The following is a 13,701-nucleotide window of genomic DNA, read 5'->3' as shown; positions in this document are numbered from 1 at the left end:
ATCACACAATTTGGCTGTTGGATTCGCGTGTTTTTTTGTTTAAGAATTGGATAGTTAAAGTGCCTACTTGTGCACTATGAAAGTTAGAGGTCATACTTAAAATTTGAAGTCAAGTTTAGGGTCCAATTTATGTATTATGCCTTCTTTTTAATTGAGTTAATTAATGTTTAAAAGTCGAAAAAGTTACTTATTTAGCCGATCAATTAAAATAATTATATTTACTAGCTAAATATATATTATATTATATAATAATATACAAAATATATATTTTTTGTTAGTTATTAATTTGATGGACGATTATATAGTGTTGGAAATAAAGAATATGGATATGAATATAGAAAGAATACAACACCTAACTCTTTTGTTATTCTAAAAGTTTTAAGGGAAAGTTATAAAAACTGACAAGGAAAAGTAAGGGGGGAAATCTTGGAGATACATCATAATCCTTACATATTTGATATTAATATTAATTGGGCAAAAGGAAAGTATCAACTTTTATATTTCGTCCACTTTTACATTTTTGCCACCTAATTTTGATATCGTTATCGATATGGGACTTTGATCATCACTAAGGAAAGAGAGAAAAATAAATCTTATATTACTTATAACTATGAAGGAAAAGGATATTTCATTTCTAAGAAAATGTTTTTAGTGAAAAATAATTGTTTGATATATCAAATGCATCTTTAGTTTCAAATATTAGTCATTTTGTTAAGTTGTTCTATATAATATTACATTTTACAAAAGCAAGAAGTCGTTCAATTTTTTAAATCAAATTTATCCTTACTTATTTAAATTAATACATTAATTAAGATGAAATATTTTATGCAAGAGATTAAAATACTTTAGACAAGTACTTTTAGGAATCGTTTGATAGAAGGTATAACCGTATAAGACATAAGATAATGCATGTTAAAATTAGTTTTTATATTACTAATCTCTTGTTAGGTATAGTTTTTCAACTTAATTATATACAATAAATCATAATATCATTAGTAATATCGAAGTTATTAATGGATATTTTATTGATTAAATTTACAATTAATCTTTAAAGTATAAAAAAAAGTTAAAGAATATAAATGCATTTTAAAAAAAGTTATACTAATCTTTATAGTACTTGGAAGAGTTGGTTTGGTTCTTGTGGAATCAAACTCAATGGAAGATGAATTAATATGAAGATTTGGTAGGAAGATAATTAATGCAAAAATAAAAGTCAAGATGGTATCTTGGTAGGTGAAATTTAGGTAAACCATAAAATGGTTTCACATGTTTAACCTTGACATTTTTTGCACATAGTGATGTCATGGATGACATCAATAGGAAGAATTCATTCCTATAAATAGGTAGCCCTTAATTCATTTTCAATTCATCCTTTCACTTGCCTTCTCACCTTCTAAGGCATTTGATGTTCTCTCTCTTGTACTATTTCACTTGTATTTTTTGCAGAGTGAAATAAGTATTGGTGCAGTTGTTCTTTGGTGGACATAGGATCATTTTGATCCGAACCACGTTAAATATTGTTGTTCTTCCTTGTTCTTTAATTTCACGTTTCCGCTAACAATTGGTATCAGAGCCAAGGTTCTGTCTGAGTATGCTCTGTGGTTGTAGCATAGTCTGAACTTCCACATCAGAAAAGAATTACTTTGGTTTTCTGTATTCCAAATACATTGTAGTTGAAAAGAAAGAACAAGTAAAGATGAGTTCTATGAAGTTTGATATTGATAGATTTAGTGGGCACTTCAATATCTGGAAGATCCAGATGATGGCGTTACTGCGGAGGGAAGGTTCAATCCATGCTATTGACGGAAAGTATCCCGATAACAGATCGGATTTCGACAAGGAGAGGATTGAAGGAGACGCATTAAGTGTAATCCAACGGTCCCTTGCACCTAACGTACTTTGTGAAGTGAGTACAAGTACCGAGGAGACGGACAAAGAGTTATGGAAAAGGCTGAAAGGGCTTTACAGGACCGGTCAGTGACAACAAAGATGTTGTTACAACGACGTCTTCACATATTTAAGATGGATTCAGGTACTTTGTTGCAAGATCATCTAGATGCGTTCAACAAACTTGTAATAGACTTACAGACTACTGGAATAAAAAAGGATGAGGAGACGCTAACATGCGCTTTGCTATTTTCATTGACTTCAAAATATCGTGATATTGAGAATTCAATGATGTATAGCAAAGACCCTATCACTCTTGAGCAAGTGCGGCTAGCACTTAACTCTTGTGGTGTGCGGATGCATTTTGATGGAGACAAAGGTGACGAAGCTAGTGGGCTCTTTATGAGAGGTCATACTAGCCAACAGGGAATGAGCAAATCAAAGTACAGATCAAAGTCTCGTATGAACAAGAAGAATGCAGAGTGTTGGGGTTGTCACAAGAAGGGGCACTTTGAACGAGATTGCCCTATGTCGAAGTCTAAAGAAAAGATGAGTGCATCCATTGTTGAGCAAGTACAGTATTCTGATGATGATTATGTACTAACAATATCATGCAATAGTGAAGTTTATGACAGTAAATAAGTCTTAGACTCTGGTTGCACTCTGCATATAACATTCCGAAGAGATTGGTTCAGCAGCTATGAAACAAGTGGAGAACCGTATTAATGGGCAATAATGCAACTTGTAAAATAGTTGGCATTGGTTTCGTTCGTGTTCGCTTCCATGATGGAACCGTGAGGACTATTACAGAAGTCCGTCATGTTCCTGATCTGAAGAAAAAATTGATCTCCCTGGGTACTTTGGATAAACAAGGCTACAAGTACATAAGTGAAGGAGGAACTATGAAAGTGACTAAAGGGTCTTTAGTCATGTTGAAGGCCAAGCTGGAAGATGGCTTCTACACACTTGCGGGAAACACCATTATTGACTCTATAAATGCATTTACAGTGCAGTTATCTAATGATGACAAGGCAAAAATATGGCACATGAGACTAGGCCATATGAGCGCACGAGGATTGGAGATGTTGAGCAACCGAAACCTTTTGAATGGTGAGAAGATCAGCACACTTGAATTTTGTGAGCACTGCGTCTTAGGGAAGCAGAAAAAGGTCAGCTTCAGCACTGGCAAACACAAGACGGGAGGGGTGCTAGACTACATCCATTCAGATTTATGGGGCCCCTCTAAGCTTCCATCGAAAGGAGGAAAAATGTATTTTCTCACATTCATTGATGATTTTTCACGAAAGGTTTGGGTGCGTTTCTTAAAGGTAAAAGGTGACGCTGTTGAAGCATTTAAAGAGTGAAAGATTTTGGTTGAAAATCAAATGGAGAAAAAAATCAAGATTCTTCGCATAGATAATGGCTTGGAGTTTTGCAGTGAAGAGTTCAATGATTTCTACAAGGTTCATGGGATCGCAAGACATAAGACGGTCAGGCACACACCACAACAGAATGGAGTTGTCGAGAGAATGAACAGAACTCTTTTTGAGAAGGCTCGTGGTATGCTTTTACAAGCCAAGATGTCCAAAGTATTTTGGGCTGAAGCAGTTCATACTGCTTCTCATATTGTCAATCGATCTCCAGCATCAACGATTGACTTTAAGACTCCAAATGAGGTCTGGTCAGGTGAACCCTCTAACTCTTCATACTTGCGAATGTTTGGGTGTCCATCTTATTATCATGTTAATGAAGGAAAACTTGAACCAAGGGCTAAGAAGGCCATATTCGTAGGGTATGTAGATGGAGTAAAAGGGTACAAACTTTGGTGTTTGTCCTTACTCAAATTTGTAGTGAGTAGAGATGTTACTTGATGAATCCTCTATACTTGATCCTCGTAAAGTTTCTGTGGAGTTATCAAGAAACGAGAACAACGAGCAGGTGGAGCTACCAGTGGAGCTTACCAAGGAACAGGATCAAGAGACTCAAATTGATGAGTCAAAAGATGCAGATCTTGAAGAACTTGATGTCAATGAACTATACATAATTGCGAAGGGAAAGGACGAAAGGCAGATGCGGAAATCGAAACATCTTACAGAGCAAGAAAATCTGATTGCACATGAGTTCGTAGCTGCAGAAGAAGAGATTAAGGATCTCGAGCCCTCTTCATATGTTGAAGCAACTTCTTGCAAAGATGCTGCACAATGGTAGTTAGCCATGATGGAAGAGATGGAGTCTCTTCACAAAAATGAGACATGGGTCTTAGTTAAAAGGCCAAAGGGGAAGAGGACAGTTAGATGCAAATGGGCCTACAGAAAGAAAGAGGGTATTCCAGAAGTAGAAGATGCTAGGTTCAAGGCGAGATTGATTGCAAAGGGTTTCAGCCAGAAGGAGGGAATTGACTACAATGAGATCTTCTCTCCAGTCGTGAAACATAGCTCAATTCATGTGTTACTAGCATTGGTTGCACAATTTGATTTAAAACTTCAACATCTTGATGTCAAAACTGCTTTCTTACATGGTGATCTAGAAGAGACAATCTATATGGATCAGCCTGGAGGTTTCCTAGCTGAGGGAAAAGAAGATCATGTATGTCAACTGAAGAAGTCTTTGTATGGTTTGAAGCAATCCCCTAGGCAGTGGTACAAGAGGTTTGATGCATGCATGACTGCACATGAATTTTCGAGGAGTGCATTAGATAGTTGTGTGTATCACAAGAAGATGTCTGGTAACTCTATAATTTATCTATTGTTGTATGTTGATGATATGATTATTCCTGCTAACAACATCACAGAGATAAATATTTTGAAGAAACTGTTGAGCAAGGATTTGACATAAAGGATTTGGGAGTTGCAAAGAAAATCCTTGGAATAGAGATTTCAAGAAAAAACGGTGTTGTACATCTTTCTCAAAAGAGGTACATCGAAAATGTTCTTGAGAGATTCAATATGCATATGAGCAAGCCTGTAAGTACACCGTTAGCTTCTCATTTCAAGCTTTCAGAGTTCAATGGATGAGGTGGAGCATATGTCAAAGGTTCCTTATGCGAGCGCAGTTGGTAGCACTATGTATGCTATGGTGTGCACACGTCCAGATATTGCTCAATATGTAAGTGTGGTAAGCAGGTACGTGGCAAATCTAGGAAAAAGGCATTGGAAAGCTGTGAAGTGGATATTGAGATATCTCAAAGGAGCTCCTGATGTTGGCCTAACCTTCCGGAAAAGTGAAAGTATTTCAATTCTCAATTATGTAGATTCTGACTATGCAGGGGATATTAATAGGAGGAGGTCCACAACTGGATACATCTTTACTCTCGTTGGCAGTGCCGTTAGTTGGAAATCGACCTTACAGTCGATTGTCGCTTTGTCTACAACAGAGGCATAATATATGACCGCAACAGAGGCAGTGAAAGAAGCTATTTGGTTGAAAGGTTTGGTGGAAAAATTGAGTTTGATTCAGCTGGAATCAACTTGAAGATGTGATAGTCAAAGTGTTATTCATTTGATTGAAAATCAAAGATTTCACGAACGCACCTAACACATTGATGTCAGATTCCATTTTATTCGAGATGTCGTAGAAGAAGGAGCTATCAAGGTTGAGAAGGTTATCATAGACGATAACGCTGCAGACATGTTGACTAAGATAGTCCCGCTTGCCAAGTTTGCACACTACAAGGACTTGGCGGGAGTATGCATCAATTGATGCAACTCTGAGAGAACAACTGCTAGGTGGAGCTAGTATCTTCAACAAATGTTTGATTCTTCGTGTTTCTTACAACGAGATTGCCCAGTAAGCTTAGAAGTTTTGGTCGGAGTTGTTTATATGTATGCTCGGAACGCAAACCAAGGTGGAGATTGAAAGAGTTGGTTTGGTTCTTGTGGAATCAAACTCAATGGAAGATGAATTAATATGAAGATTTGGTAGGAAGATAATTAGTGCAAAAATAAAAGTCAAGATAGTATCTTGGTAGGTGAAATTTAGGTAAACCATAAAATGGGTTTACATGTTTAACCTTGACATTTTTTGCACATAGTGATGTCATGGATGACATCAATAGGAAGAATTTATTCCTATAAATAGGTAGCTCTTAATTCATTTTCAAATCATTCTTTCACTTGCCTTCTCACCTTCTAAGGCATTTGATGTTCTCTCTCGTAGTATTTCACTTGTATTCTTTGCAGAGTGAAATAAATATTGGTGCAGTTGTTCTTTGGTGGACATAGAATCATTTTGATCCGAACCACGTTAAATATTATTGTTCTTTAATTTCACGTTTCCGCTAATAGTACTAATATATCAGTTTCACACTATTTCGACACACCCTATTAAATCACCCTTTAATAACTAAAGTTATGAAATATCTTTATTGGAAAGTTCTTTAAAAAAACATAAAATTTCGTAGAAGCCAAAATACTTTTTTAACTTTTTGGACTGAATATTGATGGTGGGGTCCTATGATGGAATCTGAGCTATGCTTGATGTTGGACTGAATATTGATGGTGGGGTCCTATGATGGAATCTGAGCTATGCTTGATGTTGGACTGAATATTGATGGTGGGGTCCTATGATGGAATCTGAGCTATGCTTGATGTTGGACTGAATATTGATGGTGGGGTCCTATGATGGAATCTGAGCTATGCTTGATGTTGGACTGAATATTGATGGTGGGGTCCTATGATGGAATCTGAGCTATGCTTGATGTTGGACTGAATATTGATGGTGGGGTCCTATGATGGAATCTGAGCTATGCTTGATGTGTCTAAATTTCTGGGAAGTGGTAAATGACCAGAAAATTTGGTCAAAAAATTAAAAAAACTATAATATTTTTTTTATTTTAAATAAACTGATTTTTTTTTTTTAATTAAAAGATATTAAAGTTAAAAGGATAAAAATGTTTAAAAGGGTAAAATAACATATATAAAATATCATTCTGGCCAAATTTTCTGGCAAAAATGATTTTTCCAATCCCAATTACAACATACATCCACAAATGAGTAACTTGCATCTCGATTTCCACCATTTGTGGAAACCCATGCATTACTAAATGGAAATTAAAGAAGGTTTGATTAAGATAAGATATTTATGAAATTGGTGAATGAGATTTTTCACGGGCTATTCCCTCCGGCCCATTTGAACTATCACTTTAGTTCAAAAAATTATTAGCGAAAACTATTGAATAACAGAAACATCCTTCTTATATCGAGGCGAAGTGATAGATCGAGATGATCCAGATCAAAGTTATAATTGAACATGATGATTAAAAAATAATAACGTATTGTTATCTTTTAGAATATTTTTCCAATTTTACCCTTCATTAGTTAGTATTGGAATTAGTTATTACTCCCTCCATTCCATATTAATTTAATTTTTGAGGTATTTTCTATTTTTCAAATTAACTTAATTGTTCAATTTTCAAGACTACTTTTAGAATATTTTTCCAATTTTACCCTTCATTAGTTAGTATTGGAATTAGTTATTACTCCCTCCATTCCATATTAATTTAATTTTTGAGGTGTTTCACACCTTTTAAGAAAAGTAGATCAAGACATAAATTGAACATAGTTTTCCATTTTTACCCTTATTAATTATTATCAAATTTATGATTAAAATAACTAAATATTAATTAATCACTAATTCCAATACTAACTAATGCAGGGTAAAATTGGAAGAACACTCTAAAAATAGTCTTGAAAATTGAACAATTAAGTTAATTTGAAAAATGTGAAACACCTCAAAAATTAAATTAATATGGAATGGAAGAAGTATGTTATAACATTTTAATATGATAATAAACATTTGATCCTAATATATATAAGCATTTCTTATAAGCTTAGGTAGATCATCAAAAGATCAAGTAAACTAGTTGTAACACCCCTTTTAGTTTTTTTTCTTTCTTGGTGTTGTTTTGTGATGGATTTTCTTCTTTGAGAAGATCAACTTTGTTAAAGGAGTTAGTTAGGCCATCAATATTCCCACCACGTGAAATGTGATGAAGTGATCATGGGCCACACTGACAACACTCTCTGACACTAGTCAATATTTATGGCTCAAATATATCACTGTGGTCTGTGGTTAGTGATTTCTTGTGGATCCTATTATTCCAACCTAAAAATTACATAAATTTCATAGTGTTAAAGAACTAATTATATTTTATTCCTATTTTTTTTCCTCAAATTATAAAAATTCCTTTAAAATTGTAGGATCTTGATTATATCAGGAAACTTGCAGATACTTAGCTCATGAATTGTGAATGATACATTACTTAATGAGAAGAATGTATCATGTATCCGAGATGAGAGAGATGTATTCGAAAGGGGATAGAGATGTATAGGGAAGAGAGGAGGTATGTATCCGAGAGGGGATAGGAATGTATTCGAGAAGAGAGTTTTGTAAATTTTTTAAATGGTAGGAAATTTTAGATATTATGGTAAAATAAGATGTGTATTTATGTAATTTTTTCTTTTCCATTTTAGAGAGGCCCACCTATTTAATAATTTAAGTATTAGATTTTTTAGAAATTAAAAAAAAAAAAAAACTATACAGTAAAAATAAAAGTTACAATTCAAATTATAGTGTCATGAGTTTGTATCTAATTAAGCTAGTATTGACTATATATTTTGGATTAAATTTTAAAAATTGATCTTTAAATTTTATCGTCTATTTTCTAATTTGGAAAAATTACATAAATACACATCATATTTTACTATAATCTCTAAAGTTTTCTATCATTTAAAATTTTTTCAAAAATCCCCTCTTAGATACATCACTCTCCTCTCATTGATACATCCCTATCCCCTCTCAGATACATCCCTCTCCTCTCTGATACATCTCTTCCCTCTCGTATACGTCTCACCTCTATGTATCCGGATGTCCTATCCCTCTCTGATACATCTCTCCCTTCTTGGATACATCCATTCTCTATGGATCCTACTGGCGTGAGATGCGCAAACTGTTCGTAAGGGAGATGCTAAGCAACAGGAACCTTGAGGCCTGTTATAGCCTTCGGAGACACGAGGTCAGAAAGACAATCAGAAATGTGCATACCAATATTGGTTACCCCGTTGACATTGGTGAATTGGCCTTTGTAACTGAAATGAATGTAGTCGTTATATAGTATATCTTTGGCAGCAAATTTGTCGAGGAGATGGAGAAGCATAGTAAGGATGGAACTGAATTCAGGGAATTGGTGATGAAATATGGTCAAGTGATGGGAAAGCCAAACATATCAGACTTCTTCCCTATGCTTGCCAGGTTTGACTTACAAGGAATACAGAAAGAAATGGAGGCTCTTTTGAAGTTGTTTGATAGTATATTGGACCCTGCCATAAGTGAATGCATGAAGATGCTTTCGGACCGAAGATAGGGTGAAATCCAGAGGAATGAGAAGAAACATCTTATACAGATCCTGTTAGAGCTAATGGAGCAGAAAGACATTGGTATATCACTGGACTTGGTGAAAATTAAGGCCATCTTGGTGGTAAGTTAAATAGTCCCTTTATCTTTTCTATATTGCTTTGTCAGTCATACGAACTTTTTAAGACTATTTTAGCTAATTATGTGATTTGAGCAGCTAAGTTAAGAACTCAAATCCATTCTCGAATCACATATTGGTCACGTAGAAGCAGCCACTAATGTTTGCATCCAAACACCTCCACCCCCAGGGGCAGACCCACAAGAAGTTACAAGCAGAGGCGGAGCCAGGATTTCAGACTAGTGGGTTCTAAATTTTATAAAAGAACAACGATCTTAACTCAAAATAACAACCATCAAATTTTGAACATTTTTACTATAATCTTCAATATTGTTCTAAGTGAGGGTTTTTTTTTTCTTTTTCTTCTTCTTTTTTTTTTTTTCTAAGTGAGGTTAAAATTATTAAATTCACCATTAATATTTTGACACCTAAAATAAATATTTTACTAGTTTCACTATCACCTTGAACCATTACTCCCTGCCACCAAAAGTTAAAATTTTGAAAAGCAAACAACAATTATTTTAATATAATAAATTATCAATATATGGGATAACCCTAGAATCAAAGATTAAAAATCTTTTTTTGAATAAATAATCATACCGTGTAACAGTAAACAAATAAGAAAAAAAATGAAAGAGAAAGAAAGAGTACATACCGGAGGCCAGATTTCGAATGGTAACAATCAGATTAATAATAAAAGTTAGAACGCTAGCTTTTGAAAAAAAAAGATTTGAGTTAGACTTTTCTGAATGTTTCAGTAGAAATCAATAGTCAAATATTGTTTAAGAGTACAACACAAATACTATTTTCCTATTTTAAAAAAAAAATATATATATATATATTAAACCCACGTATAATTTAGTTAATCCTTATTTTTCTATTTTTTTTAAAAAAAATTCTTTTTATATAAAACCACGTACGAAATTATCCCAAAAATAAATTGTGCCTACTAAGTAGGTTTATTTTTCTATTTTTTTTTAAAAAAAAGCTTTTTATATAAAAGCACGTACGAAATTATCCCAAAAATAAATCGTGACTACTAAGTTTCGAACCCACGACCAGAGAGCCAAATGACTTCTCAGGGTGCACAAACACCATTGGGCCAACCAGCTCACTCTTGCTTGTGGGTTCGCAGGAAATGTATATATCCATTTTGTTTCATATTTTTATACAAATATAGAGTCTACGGAAAAGCTAGGGGGTTCGCCTGAACCCCCTTCCAATACAGTAGCTCTGCCCCTGGTTACAAGTTCGGCAGAACTAGTAGCTTTGACCTGACCTATGTACTTATAGTAAGAAATTCACTTAATATGTATAAATAATTTATCGAGAACTCAATAAACAAAAAGAGTTGTGTTTCAGAATCCATAGACTCAAAATCCTGGATCCACCTCTGCCTACGTGTAGAACCAAGCATTACAAAATTCCTGCAATGACTAATTTCATTTCCCCTGTCTTCATATTTCTGCATTGTAGGACATTGTGATTGGTGGGACTGACATTACAATCACGACAGTTGAGTGGGTAATGTCTGAGCTTCTGAATAATCCAGAGATAATGTCAAAGGTGCAGCAGGAATTGAAACATGTTGTAGGGATGAATAACATTGTTGAAGAATCCCATTTACCAAATCTGCATTATCTTGATGCAGTTTTAAAGGAGACGTTACGTTTACACCCTGCATTACCACTGCTTCTCCCAAAGCGCCCGAGCCAATGTGCAATAGTAGGTGGATACAAAATACCTTAGGGAACTAAAGTATTCTTGAGTCACTGTTTCGGTTTCGTTCAAATTTTCTTGGGGCTTGCTGTTTGAATCTGAGCTCGCACAATAGAAGGATAGTGGAAGGTTGCTCCCCTGCTCGTCTTGGTCTCAGTCGCTGCCTAGAAGAAGGTAATACTTTGCCTTTGCAATATTCTCTGTGGTGTTGTTGTTTCGAGTTTTGTTTGCCTTATGAAATTTCTATCTTCAAATGGCCTCAGTTCTTACTCTTAGCGTTGGTTCGAAGTTTTCTCTTTGCCATTTTGCAGTTGGTGTTTCTCCACTTTGAATATGTTTCATTGCTCGCCTCTCGTTTACCTGTTTTTGATGTTTGAATTCGTAATTTCTTATTTTTTTCGTTATCTTAATGTCAGGGTTCATTCACTTTATTACTATTAATGATATTTGTTTTCCTTTTGAAATGAGGGTAGAATCTAAAAAAAAAAAAAAAAAAAAATAATCTTTGAATATGAAGTTGTATGTTGTTTTAGCTGTTGTTTGATGGGCCGTAGCAGCGGGTTTTCCTCATTTCCGAATCCCATGATCGTGCCACTGCCTAGCATACCCTGCTTTAATCAAGTTTATACCTCCGTCTTGTCTAAATTTTAGTCGAAAGTACATTGTTTGCTAGTCTGAGATGGTGTGTTCTGTTGCCTTCTTTAACTAGGATTTATCATGATATCTTTTGTTGCCGAATGCTTCTGTATCGAGTTGGATTTCAGTTCCCTGTTTGGTGGTTGCACTTTCTATTCACTTTAGTTAAAATGCTAAAATCATATTGCTAGCTTTGAATTTATCTTGTGTAGGATGGGGTGGTGTCTAAGTGCTGATTTAGTGAGAATATGAGCAAGTTTAGTAGTCCTCCTTCGTTGTCATTTAGTTGTATGAAACATGTTGATCCTCTTTAATAATGAAGTAATAACATGTTAGACATAATGTTTAAATTTGAGTATAAGCTCATAGCTACTTATTGTTGTTTTCCTCATGTGAGAGCTACTGTCTCCTCTAATAACATACCGTTTCTTATTTGTTCTTTTTTTTGCAAAACTTGAGGTTAATTTTAAACTTAAAATAATTTGAATACTCCCAAGTGCTAATCTTTCATTTTATTATCATTGCATGTGATACCAATCCGAGTTCACTTTGGACTCCATTCTTGCATATCCTTGAGTCGGTTCGAGTCATCCTCACATATTCGGTGAAAAAGAAGCTGAAACAGGCCCCGGAAGTCTGAAAAGCAGGTTGTATAGACGTTATATACAGAGGAATATGCAAATATATGCAGAGTATACAATGATATACAGGTCGAATGCAAAAATACTAGACATAAATTTGAAATACAGGTGCTGGAAGTTGAAGTGGGTTGCATACATTCGGTATACAGCCCAAGATACAGGAAACGGGGCTGATATACGAGTTGTATGCACTGATATACAACTTGTGTATACAAAAAAATGAGAATTGATTTAAAATTCAAAAATCAGCATCTTTGGCCCAGTGTTTCTGGGCAATAATAGGTCCAAATTTGAATATTTCCTTTCCCTCTCTTACTTATTTTATTGTATTTGACTAACACTTTAATTATCTTATGGTTTGATTTAATTAAATTCCCGAGAATGGTCATTTCATTTGATTTTTTTCCAAATTAAAGTATATATATTTTATTATTTAGTTCTTATTTTTATATTAGTCTTGCCAACTTGAATTACTTCCCTTTAGAAGGATCCCCCCCCTTAGTTTATTTCCCCTTCAAAATAATTAATTCAAAAAAAAATAATAGTAATAAATAAATAAGTTATTAATAAAAAATGAGTCTTTTACTTAGTTATTATTTTCTCAAAATTAATTGAAGTCATTTTAGTCAAATCGTCGGTCAACCGCGAGTTAGCGGGCATTCCGAGGGCCTAACACCTTCTCGGAATGTACATTGAACTCGAACGCTTTTTCAATTGATTTTATCTGTTTAAATCTTTTGAAAACCTTACGTTTTTTTTTACTAAAAAATTAAGTGGCGACTCTGTTCTTTTGGAAATTTGATTTCTCTTAAACCATAAGTTTGTTCGATTTTTCGAAACGTAGTCATTTTCTTTTATTTATATTTTTCGAGTAAAACACTCATAATGTTCACTATTCGTAGAATGATTAATTCACCTTTGGGTAAATTCTTAAGTTCTAGCAATAGTGAAAAGCCAATTTATCTATTTATTTTCAATATAGGCATTTCATTAACTTTCATAGATAAATGACAATTTTATGAAGACACATTTTTCTTAACCATTACTAGTTTGGCCACTTTGGTGACTAACAAACTTTATAAATACAAATGCACACATAATATCATAAAATTTTGTGCATGTGAATAGTTTTAAACATTTTAGTTTGGCCACTTTGGTAACTACAAACTATAGAAACATAATACATACATCAAGTGATCATAAATATGATATGTGTAGACGTTAATTTATCTAGTTTGACTACTTTGGCGACTAACAAACTATAGAAATACAAATGCATACATAATATCATAAATTTGAACTTGAACTTAGAATTTGAACTTGAACTTGAAATTAGAACTTGAACTTGAA

At 34.1% G+C, this 13,701-nt stretch overlaps 1 protein-coding gene across 1 annotated transcript; it reads left to right on the top strand.

Annotated features, from left to right (window-relative positions):
• The first annotated feature begins 8,783 nt into the window (after positions 1–8,783).
• LOC102591230 (cytochrome P450 71A1-like) lies at positions 8,784–11,137 on the top strand. Its single transcript, XM_006367825.2, has 2 exons — positions 8,784–9,361; positions 10,832–11,137. The coding sequence occupies exons 1-2, from the start codon at positions 9,302–9,304 to the stop codon at positions 11,102–11,104; spliced, it is 333 nt and encodes a 110-aa protein (XP_006367887.1). The 5' UTR covers positions 8,784–9,301; the 3' UTR covers positions 11,105–11,137.
• The last annotated feature ends 2,564 nt before the right edge of the window (positions 11,138–13,701 follow it).

This window comes from Solanum tuberosum, unplaced genomic scaffold (assembly GCF_000226075.1).
Source record: "Solanum tuberosum cultivar DM 1-3 516 R44 unplaced genomic scaffold, SolTub_3.0 scf01014, whole genome shotgun sequence".
NCBI classification, from domain to species: domain Eukaryota; kingdom Viridiplantae; phylum Streptophyta; class Magnoliopsida; order Solanales; family Solanaceae; genus Solanum; species Solanum tuberosum.
This window is presented reverse-complemented; position numbering and strand designations above follow the sequence as displayed.